The 12132-nt window shown below is 50.8% G+C and overlaps 1 protein-coding gene across 1 annotated transcript in view; it reads right to left on the reverse strand.

Moving 5' to 3' along the window:
• Positions 1-1466, reverse strand: part of LOC106811055 (nesprin-1-like) — an 11320-nt gene extending 9854 nt beyond the window's left edge. The window contains exon 1 of the mRNA XM_014814577.1: positions 1413-1466. Coding sequence (XP_014670063.1) covers positions 1413-1436 — 24 coding nt within the window. The 5' untranslated portion in view covers positions 1437-1466. The remainder of the gene's footprint in view (positions 1-1412) is intronic.
• Positions 1467-12132: the final 10666 nt, after the last annotated feature.

A 12132-nucleotide genomic window follows, 5' to 3' on the forward strand; every position in this document is an offset into this window, starting at 1 on the left:
CAGCACTATGCTGGTACGTTTAAACTCACAAATGTGAAGGCAACTGGGGAAGTTTTATGCTATTAGAAAATCCGAAAATGGGAAGTTTGCCGCTATGAAATGAGGAGGAACGGTCGGGGAGAAGTTGATGAGTAGGGAGAGGAGGGAGGACGGGAAAAGGCAGGAGGCTGGAGACGGTGGGATGTAGGGGGACGAGGAGAGGAGGACAGGAGGAGGAGGAGAGAGGAGAAGGTGATGGAAGTAGTGCGGGAGGAGAATCGAGGAAGAGGCAAGGAGGGAGAAGAACGTGATGGATGGAGGGAGTGAGGCAGGAGGGGGGAGAAGGGATGATGGATGAAGGAGTTAGGAGGGTAGGATCACCTTCTTACCTCTGCCTCATCTATCGACTGTCTTGCCCCTCCCTCCTCTTCCGTCCTCCGCCCTCCTCCCACGCCTTCCTCCTCCTCCTCCTCCTCCTCCACCCTTACTCCACACCTTCTCTCCCCTTTCTCCTCCTCCTCTTCCCCTCGCTCTGCCTCGCTCACTGCCCCCTATTCCGGGGCTCCTCCTCCATACTTCGGTAAACGCCTCCGCGGAGTACCAGGCTGGTTCTTCATATCGATCTCCATCAACCTTCTGCCGGCTCCTCCTCATCCCCTCATTCCCCTCCGTCCTCTACATCCTTCCCCTACGTACTCCAGGTCACCTTCTCCCACCCTCCTTCTACCTCTTGCCTCCTCTCTCCTCCTCGGCGCGGCCCTCCTGCCTACTCCTCCTTCGATGACCGTCTTCAGTTCGATCGTCTCCTATCACCTTCTCAGCTCCCTCCTCTCCTCTCCTCTTCCTCTCCTCCCCACTCCGATCACATTTTCCTCCTCCTCCTCCTCGCTCTCCCTGACGTGGCTCCCCCCCCTACTCTTTCTCCATCCCCTTCTCCCCCTCCTTCTCTCCTCCTCCTCCTACCGGCCGCCAACAATAAAAACCTCCTTCTTACTCCTGCTGCTCCGCTACTCTCCTCCATGTACCGTCGATGTCGATCTCCATCACACTTCTCCTCTCCTGCCTCCTCCCTCGCTCCTGCCTCCTCCTCCTCCTGCCTACCTCCTGCCCCTACTCGCTTCCTCTCCCCGCTTCTCCCCTCCTCCTCCTCCCCTCCGCCTCGCGTCTCCCTACTTCAATCACCTTTTCCCCTCCTCGCTCCTCACCTCCTCCTCCTCCTCCTCCTGCCCCATACTCCTTCTCCATGACCGTCTTCATTCGATCTCCATCTCCGGGGCAGGTACGTTTATGTAAACATAGGGTACATATATGCATATGCTATGAAGATACAAGTCTGGTACACTTGTGTATACATATACGTACCTCGGGTACATATCTGTAGTACCTGATACGACAACGACCCATTCAGCGTTAGTTAGATAGCAAACACTCACCTCTTTCGACAGTTTCGTTTCCATTGCAAATGTTGGACGAAAATTAATGGCAAGTAATTTTGATTTAGTGACAATGACGGATTTCATATGACATATGTAAAAATTACGTAATTAATAACGTCTTAATTAACTTGATTAGTTTTGATTGCTGTCTCTCGTTTTCTTTTTCTCTCTCTCTCTATCATTCATTCTCGCTCTCCGTCTCTTTCTCTCTGTCTCTCTCTCTCTCTCTCTCTCTCTCTCTCTCTCTCTTGCTCTCTGTCTCTCTCTCTCTCTTTCTCGCTCGCTCTATCGCTCTCTCCCTCCCTCTCTCTCTCTCTCTCTGTCTCTCTCTCTCTCTCTCTCTCTATCGCTATCCCTCTCTCTCTCTCTCTCTCTCTCTCTTTCTCTCTCTCCGTCTCTTTTTCTTTCTCGCACTCTCTCTCTCTCCCCCCTCTCTCTCTCACTCTCTCCCCCTCTTCCCTCCCCCTCTCCTCCTCTCTCCCTCTCTCTCACCTCTACGACGCGCGGCCTCGCCAGCCGTACGTTGCTGGGCACGGTGACCGCCTGGTCGGAGTTTACCGGCAGGATTATGTCGGACGCGCTGGCGCTGCCGTCATGATCGCCACCAGGGGGCGCCTCCGGTGAGAACAGCGAGCCGTGGGAGGCTTCCTCTACCTTTTGACCTGCTAGACGTTACGAGGTCAGGAGGTCAGGAGGTCAGGGGTCGTGATGACGACGTTAGCGTGCGAGTGAGCCGTAACAATGTAAATTCGTTTTATCGGGCGTATGATGTCCCGAGGTCAGGAGGTGAGGAGGTCAGTAGATTAGGAGGTCACCGGGTCACAAGGTCATGTAGTTGTGAGTACATGAGATTTCGAGGTCAGGAGTGCGTCGAGACATCATGTGCTCTCTCTCTCTCTCTCTCTCTCTCTCTCTCTCTCTCTCTCTCTCTCTCTCTCTCTCTCTTTCGCGCGCGCTCTCTCTCTCTCTCTCTCTCTCTCTCTCTCTCTCTCTCTCTCTCTCTCTCTCTCTCTCTCTTTCGCGCTCGCTCTCTCTCTCTCTCTCACTCTCTCTCTCTCTCTTTCTCGCTCTCTCGCTCTCTCGCTCATCACAAAATATTTGAGGGTCAAAAAGTTCTTCGCCAAAAAAAGGCGTAAATAGGTAGGAGAGCGAGGAAGAGGACGAGGGGGAGGAGGAGGAAGAGGAAGATAGGAAGGGGGAAAAGGATGGGCAGAAGAAGAGCGAGGAGGAAGAGTAAGAGGAAAATATGAGGGAAAATGAGGAGGAAAAAGGAAGAAAGAGGAGGAGGGGAAAGGAAGAAAGAGAAGGAGGGGAAAGGAAGAAAGAGGAGGAGCAAAATAAGGAGAACGAGGCAGAGGAGACCTACCTTCTTCTCTCGGGTAGGCTAGCGGATCGAGGGGAGAGAGGAAGAAGGAGGAGATGTGTGTCATGACTTCTGTGACCTTTAGCATTGAAGGTCGTTGAGTTGGCTCCTTATCCCAGCATCTGTAACGACAACAAGTAACTATACCGTGGTTATGCAGCAACGGCCAGAACAAAACAAAACAAAAATAACAACAACAAAAACCTCCACACTGCAAAAATAAATCAACAAGAACAAACTATTTTAACAAAAAACTATCTTCCAAATATCGACGTGACGGCACCAACCGGAAACTGGCACAGACGCGAAACTCGATCGCGCGATTAAACATCCGGACAATCGACCAATCAAGTCGTCGCCGTCGACCGTTTTTCGTCGTCGCCGCGGCAACGCTCACCTCACCATGAGCGTCTCGAGCGACCTTGGGATTCCGGCCACCAGGGGGGGCCGCTTGTTTTTGGTGACGGCCCACAAGACCGCCCAGTCGGATTCGCTGAACTCGACGTAGGGTAATCGTCGCGTGAGCACCTCCCAGAGTATGACTCCCCAGCTGAAGACGTCGCACTTCTCACTGTACGTGCGGCCTGCGTTACAGGACGAGGGAAGATTACGATGTGTGCGTGCGTGCGTGCGTACGTACGTACGTACGTGCGTGCGTGCGTACGTATGTGCGTGCGTGCGTACGTACGTGCGTGCGTGCGTACATGCAGCCTGCGTTACAGGACGAGGGAAGGTTACGATGTGTGCGTGCGTGCGTGTAAGCGTGCGTGTGTGCGTACGTACGTGCGTGTGTGCGTGCGTGCGTACGTGCAGCTTGCGTTACAGGACGATGAAAGGTTACGATGTGTGCGTGCATGCGTGCGTGTAAGCGTGCGTGCGTGCGAACGTACGTGCGTGCGTGCGTACGTGCAGCCTGCGTTACAGGACGAAGGAAGGTTACGATGTGTGCGTGCGTGTGTAATGAAGCGAATATTATCATGAAAAGAAAGTTGATTAGGAGAAAGTAATTAAGAAAATGTAAACCACCGACTAGCCTAAAGGTTAGTATGCAGAGTCAGACGAGAGTGGTCCTAGTGACAATTAAGCAGGGACAATTAAGCTCAGTCGTGCCTTGGCATGCAGGCCTGTGGAACGGTCAGTTTGACCGTTCCACCGTTCCATTGAGCCGCGGTTCTCGATAGGCGTGTCGAGGTCTCTACGCACGTCACGTAGGAGGCTAATTACCTTTAAATTTTGAATATAAGCCGTGTGTCTGGACACAAAGTTCAGTTCACTCTTTACGGACACATCTGGTATGTATCAATTGGTCTTATCGTATTAGTGCTACATTATGGTTGTCTCTCTCTCTCGTTAAACTACTTTGAGTCATCGCACCTTGTTATCTACTGTGCTTATCTCTGTTATCATATATATTAACTCTGTTGATAGTTTATGAGAAACAAGTAGTACATTCTATGTGCCGTACGGTAAAACATAGTGAGAGGGAGACGTAGCACTAGTTAAAAAATGCGTATATTGTACATTTAACTAACCACTCTAGTCACGCTGCGAAGTGTGCACCGTTTGCGGTTTTGACTAACACGACGAACGAACCCTTGTATGCTTGTCTTTAACTGGTGATAAGAAAATAGACATATATATATATTGTTGTACGTACACGTCTTGTCTGTCTACTATTTTATGCTAACCTCAGGGTAATTAATTCGTAATTACCCGCACCAAGCAAGGACCTTTGGGTTAGAACATCGCATGGTATACATTATACACACTAGTCACACACACACATACGATCTCACACACACACACCAACACACACGAGAGTACACGTATACGAGGGAGATAAATCTAATCATTACACGTGTAATTAAGCCTGCGTGCGTGCGTGCGAACGTACGTGCATGCGTGCGTACGTGCAGCCTGAGTTACAGGACGAGAGAAGGTTACGATGTGTGCGTGCGTGCGTGCGTACGTGCGTGCGTGCGTGCGTACGTATGTGCGTGCGTGCGTGCGTGCGTGAAAAATATATATGTTAGATAGTTCATGGCTCATACAGAGTGCAGCTGTCTCATCAGTGTTTAGCCAAGAGACCTGCTCCTGTCTAGTTGGACGACCTATCTGAATGAGATGGATAAATATTGATAGAGTCGGCGATTAGGGCGACCCAATTTTACCCTGCATTAAAATAAATACTGTCAGTTTTCCTACACCTCCCCTAGGGCGCTGCGTGCCGCATCCATCCTCCCCCCTTCTCACGATTGAGACTCCTGATTTTTCCCTAGCTAAACCCGGTGTCTAGACAAAGACCGACCGTCACCAAGTACTGAGGCCACCAGTATGTTTAGAATATTGTACGCTAAATAAATAACCTGTTTATGAAAAAACAGTCATTATATCAAGTGATTTTTCCGTTATACGTATTGCACACACCATCTTCAAATGCGTCTTTCAATTTCATACGCCCATGCAATGAACAAAGTAACCATTTTACCTTGTCTGTACAATTTCAAAACGTTCGTCTTCAGGTATTCAAGATTATGCTGCAAGAAATATTTTTCCAACAAAGTTTAAAAGATTATTGAAATTGGTAGTTTTATGTCTGCTCAGATCATACCTGAACAAGTTCATGTGAGCACGAAATTCCCGTTACCGTAGATTAAAAGTAATGAACGAGTGATAATTCTAGGAGATAGATCCATAAATAGTTTAGTATACATAACTTACTAATACACATGAATCTTATAGAAATGCAATTCAACGTTAATCACGCGCCAGTGAAATTGGAGATCAATAAATTTGTTTACAATACATTCAACAGAACATGCGTTCCCTATGCATACAGTAAAAGAAGAAAGGAAAACGGAATTCTGTTAAGGACCTTTTGCACGGGTACCTTCTTTCTTTCACGGGTACTGCCTTTCTTCCACGTTTCACGGCGATTCTCAATGGAAGATTAAACGTTTTATTGACAATGAATCGAATCAATCACTTGTTTTATATATGAGGAGATATATCTTCTTATGCTGTAAGCCCAAAAAATGTTCATGAAATTTTCCAGCCACCTAAATGGTGATGGTTAACACACAAAATATGAATTTTTCATGTAAAATTGTATTTTGTATATTCTCAAGTTACCATAAAGACGAGCGATACCAAAATTTTCGCCACATGTTAAGCAACAATATGGACCAAAATTAGCCGCATCAGGAATTTTTCATGAACTTTTGCATATTTTACCTGAGAATAAAATGAAAAAACTGCCTAAAATTTTAGCGAATTAAAGAAGACATAACTCATAAAATTTTACCCACTTAATTAACAATCCCTGACGCGCTTTTTTACAGCATATGTTACAAATACGAGTTTAATGTGTTAATTTCTAATTATTCCGATTTCTAATCACAGAGAAATATCCATTTATACACTCGACTACTAAGTCAGAAATTGGGAACGGAGAAATCGGTTTTTTTTATTTTTCACAATATCGACCGCCGTGTGAAAAATTGGGAACGTAGTGAAATATCTCTGTAGTGACTTCACTGCCCGACATATCCAGACTAACTGACCACATCTTAATTGGAAAAGGTTCCATCCACCTGAGAAATTCTGAGAAATTACAGGGACCAACGCAATTCATGCAAAATGGTGCAAAACCGCCCATTGCCTGACGTCACTGTCAACAAACCCTCCATCATGTAAGGTGTGTTGCGATCGTGTGAAACTATTTGGCGCTCTTCTGGCGAGAATACTTGTTGGATCAGGGAGTAGTACAGCTTTAGCCAGCGTTGATGGTTAATGGGATACCGGCTGCTCAGTGTAATATCGGTGAATATATCGTAACCCTGGCTTGTATCATGCTGTCGGGACGTGAGCATGACATCAGCCGCGAACTCACTACACAGTAGCGGCAATCAAAACGCTCGACAGTTCACATGTTATATATGGAGAAATGAGCATGTAACTGAGTCACATGATGGTACCATCAAAAAATAGTGAAAAAAAAATCTAGTAAAAATTTTCCTAAAAAACTTGACGAGTATCCTTCATCATGTTAGCCCACTTCGTACTCATCAGCTCACACCTTTCGCATCAAAGCATTCCCTGTTTATTTCCGCAGGAGATGCGTCCATCAACGAAAGTCTCAGACAGCCGCAACTCCCAACGCCACAGTACAAGAACTCGTGCTCGGCAAAGTCAACTTCGCGAATACAATGCGCTGCGCGCCCGAACGCCGGTGGCCCCTCTCAGGAAAACTCCTCGCGTTGCTTCCACCTGTGACGGCCAAACTGACGATGCGCAGGGCGCGGCTGAACGGCGTCGTGGAAGCGCGACGCCCGAGAAGCCGCCGGCCGGCCTGTCGAGAACCGGCGGCGACACTGGCGGACGCGCGACGGCGCGCACTCGAATGATTCGTCGGCCGGCAAAGCGTCTTTCCGCGCGACGGGCGTCCCCGGAGACGAGAGAGTTTGAGCGGGCGCACTGGGAGAGAGCCACCAGCAACTGACCGCAGCAGCGAGCGCGAGGAGGATGCTTTGCTGCTGCAGCTTGATGATGACGACGACGAAACGAAGACAAGCGGACTCCGAACGCCGCCGCGAACGGCGACAACCGACAGTCCGACTGCCGCTCGCCGCAACAACGACAAGCGACGTCCGACCCCACCCCCGCGAGCACGACACAAGCGGGACGTCTGTACCCCACCCCCGCACGACGACGACAATCGACTCCGACCACCGCCCGCCGCAGCGATGTACGAACAAACGGACGTCCGACCTGCCCGCGCACGATGACAAGCCGCAACGTCCGCCCCGCCCGCGCAGCGACGACGACAAGCCGACGTCCGAGCCCCGCGCCGTCCGAGACGACGACAATGCGGACGCGCCGACCCCGCCGTCCAAAGACGACGACACGGACGTCCGACCCGCCACGGCGCGACACAGCGAACGTCCACCCCGCCCATGCGGCGGACGACAATGCGAACGTCGCGTCCCCTCCATCCACGCCGATGAGGGATGAGGGAGCGGAGGAGGAGTGGAGTGCGAGAAGCGCGTTCCACTCTGTTCGCGGCCTAGTCACCAAACCCGTCGGTGACAGACGCCGGCACTCGTCTCTCGGCACCTCGACGAGTGTTAAGCGCCCCCTGGCGGCGACGCTGCGTTCGCCGCGGTCGCCCGCCTGCTCGCGGCGACGCGTTCGGAGGTGTCGTCGACAGTCGTCCTCCCCGACTCGCCATCGTCTCTGTCGTCGCCGCGGCTACCTGGACTGCGAGCGCGCCGTCCCCGCCGACTCTGCTCAAGGGCTCGGAGCACGGTACGTACGACTCAAGGAGCCGGGGTGGGGAGGCCGAGGGGCACGATTGCAAAGCTCTTGAGCAAGGGGCGGACGACTCAAGGAGCTCTTGAAAAGGGGACGACCTTCAAGGAGCTCTGAGCGAGAGGGGGACAACTCAAGGAGACTCTTGAGCAAGGCCGACGACTCAAGGAGTCGACGAGACAGTGTACGGACGACGTCAACGTCTCGCCCTCCTCGCCACAGGGGGCGCCGCCGAAGGCCCGCCCGTCGCCGTGGCCGCGCGGCCCGTTCCTCAGCGGCCGACGCGACCACGATCGAGTTTCCGGGACGTGCGCGCGACCTGCGGCGGCGCGCTGCCGACACGACACGACCGCGGCGGGGGCGGCCAGCGCGTGCGACCGTCATGGTCGACGCCGTGCTGCGACGCCGGCATCAGCGACGACGAGCCGATCCTCATCTCCGACTTCGATGAGGACGACAGCGCCGTACATTCGTCGTGACGACCGACCGGAGCGGTTCGCGGGCACGGAACGGCGGCCGCCGCCGAAGAGAAACTGAGTCTCTCGTCGCCACATGAAGAAGGCAAAAGCAGAGGAGGAGAATCCCCGGAGGGGGACGGCGAGAGAAGCCGTGGCCGAAAAGGAGGAGAGGAGGAACGTCGAAAGGCCGCTCCGCGCGCGACGGGGCAGGAGAATAATATGTAAGGCGGACGAAACCGCGCGAATCCGCGAGTAGAAGACCCGCGCCCCCCCCATAAGAGGCCCGTCATGCGAGTTACGGTCGATCCGATGCCAGTCCTACCTCCTCAGAGTTCTCCCAGATAAATTGAACAGGGATGGGGAGGGGAGGGGGAGGGAAACTAGGGGGGTTCCGGGGGCTGGTCGATTCACTGCAGCCCAAGAACAAGTCCCACTGCAGCTACCAACCAACACAGCATAACATTATATATTAGTATAATTACTAACTTATAACAACTAATAGACCAGTCTTCAAATATTATTCATGCCTGGGGTCATCGCACGAAATACGGGCCTAACTATGCAATTTTGTAAACAATGCTCAGGCAGGCACCACAGAGGGGTACACGCATCGTACCGACACGTACACGCAGATACACTGCACTGTACACGCGGACACGGAGGATACCGCAAGGTACACCGGTACACGCACGTACCACGCACGTACCCGCGGCGTACACGACAACACCTGGTACACGCGACTACACGCACGCTACGCTCAGATCACGTCACGTAGACGTACACGCAGTACACGCCTACACGCGGTACACGAGATACACCACTTAACACGCGTCCGCACGCACGACACGTCACTTACACACATAAACTACGCACGTATCACGTACACGCATATACGTGCGTGATATCGCGTTGTACGTGTTATGCGTGGTATTGCTAACGTGCTGTATCGCTGTGGGCGTTACCCGCCTGTAACGGCGTATCTCCGTGACCCGCCGATGACGTGGGTATCTGCGGCACTTTGCGGTACCCGCGTGTATCGCGTACGGTTGTATTCTGCGTGGGCAGGTTTTAACCCCTACGTGCATTACCGCTACGGCTTTAATGCTCCCGTTGTACCTGCCGTACGTGCGTGTATCTGCGGCACTGGCGTACCCGCGTGTTACGTGCGTGATCTGCGTGACGGCGTGTTACGGCGTGTATCTCCGTATACCCGCGTTGTCGTGGTGTATCTGCGTTACTCGTTGTACGCGCGCGTACTGCGTTTACCCGCGTGTACAGTGCGTGTCACCCTCTTGCTCCTGCCTGAGCACCATTGTTACAAAATTTGCCTACTTAGCCTGTTTTCGTGCGCTGACCCCATGGTGATGAATAATTAATTAATAATGTCTATAGAGCTACTATAACAACTATAAACTACTTATAACAACTATATTAAACGATTTATATATATGTCAATAGATGCGGTGTCGTAGTGCAGACACTACAGTGCGGACTTGTTTGCTGCCAGTGGTCTAATGGGAAATTCTTGCCCGAGGTGCCCCTGCAATGCCGAGTAGCAGCAGCGCCTCCAAAGCTGACTAACCTCAGCCTTGTTCCTCATGTACCATTCCATTAAAAAAATAAGAAATATAAAAATAATTTTTAATTGGGCTGAAAGAACTTAACGGCCAACCGATTGAAACGGGGGAAGTTCCCAAACGGGCGCGCGCCGGTTTGCGCAACTAGGAGAAGCTGCTCTGTATAGTCGGTCGAGGGTAGCCCGTTATAAGTGATCCGTATGGACGGTGTCCGCTCCTGTAGGATCACCTTTAACTCCAGAGGAAAGACCCAGAAAATTTTCCTATTCGTGTCGGGTACGTCTATGTTGTCGTAGAGGGGTTACGCCAACCCATTCACGTTATTTGATACATCTGTCAGAGCGCACTTAGATTTGATGTGTTATTAACCTAAGATGTGCCACGTTTATGTCTCACTTCTCGTGGCCATTACGCTTAATGTAAAAGTAATCAATGTACTTGGACCAACCTGGAACAGAAATCAAGTCGTTTACTCGCGCCTCTGTCTCTTAGTAAATTACGTAATGTCTGATTTGTTGCCCGCCTGATGTATTTAACCCCCACCCCCCTATCCACTTCACACACCCCTACCCCCCCACGCCAGTATGTTACCTGACGCTTCACTTGTTTATAGGTGTTTTAAGTTAAGGTCTGGTCTCGAGCATATGCGAGTAACTTGAGTCTTTCCAACACAGCCGCACGTTCAGCTTTCAAGGGCGAATTCAGAATGCTGGAAAGAAGAGCGAGGGCGGGGGGTGAGGGGTGTAACGCTGACGCTCCCTTCTCAATCTCGCTTTCTCCCCACGCCTCCCGATGTTGAGCCCAAACAACGCGAGCTCTTCGTTGTGTCCTTGTTCTCCCCATTCGAGTTTAATTAGGATGTATGTCGTTTTGAAGTTACTCGTCATTATGGAAAAGAGACAAGTGCATTCTTATAGAGACTTCAAATGACGAAAAAGAAGTTTTTTTCCGCCCTACACTGTCTAGACTTCGCCCGATTAGTCTTTGAGTTTATTACTCATGAAGAGAACTACATTTTCGTAGACCGGGTAAGCCCGCCTCTATCAGCTTCCTGTCGAGAAAACCACGGGCCTAAAAAAGATCCTTGTCATTACTCAGAACGCGGCTGATTTTTCGCTTGATTTAGCAACTCGAATCACAAAAGTTGACGGGTTGGAAAAAAAGGCATGTGACACCGGAGCAGGGCTTTTACGGCTTGCGACGGCCCGTGAAAAAGTCGAAGTTCATTCAGACTGGTCTCCGTCATTCGCCAGAGATGCCACTACATTGATCCGTATTTATACGAATTTCGTTGCTTGACCACTAAATGATGAGTATTTCTAATGTTTTCTTTCAGTGTTACATTGACATAACATGATTGAAATAACTACATCAAGATACAGCAATATCAGTGTAACTATTTCAGTTGGGGTCCCATATTCAGAAATGCATCTCGAATATAAAATTTTCCGGGGGGACCATGCCGCGAACCCCTACATACTCGGTTCACGCAGATTTCAGACATCCTTCACTACAGTTTGCTCAAAAAAAGTGTGGCAATCTCTGCATTCTGACGGTCGTTATTTCAGCCTCGCTCCTGCTGTGCAGTAATCACTCGAGGAGGCGGGAGCTAACAGGATGCGTGAGCTGTCAATCATCCTGCAGAGCAGGCTGAACAATGGCATCCGTCAACGACCGACCGGGCCTTAGGAGCAATAGATGTATGCGCGCTACGCATGTTAATCGACTCGAGTGTAATGGCTCGGCTCTCATAAGATCTTAACGGGCAAATTATATCGGCGGCCGTTATAGTTCTTGTGCCTGGGAATATAGTCCGTCTTAAACGGCCCAATACAACTTTTCTTAGCTCGATTCGGCTGCCGACTTTTACTAGTGTCGATCTAGTTGACATCGAATCGACCTGTGAGAATAACTTACCAAGGTAGGAGCTACAAAATATTAACGACTGTCTGCCGTTCGTTCACAGCCCAGTGTACAGGCAACTGAACAATTGAATTGCACCTCTAGGG

The sequence above is a fragment of the Priapulus caudatus genome, unplaced genomic scaffold, assembly GCF_000485595.1.
Source record: "Priapulus caudatus unplaced genomic scaffold, Priapulus_caudatus-5.0.1 Scaffold500, whole genome shotgun sequence".
Lineage (NCBI taxonomy): Eukaryota > Metazoa > Priapulida > Priapulimorpha > Priapulimorphida > Priapulidae > Priapulus > Priapulus caudatus.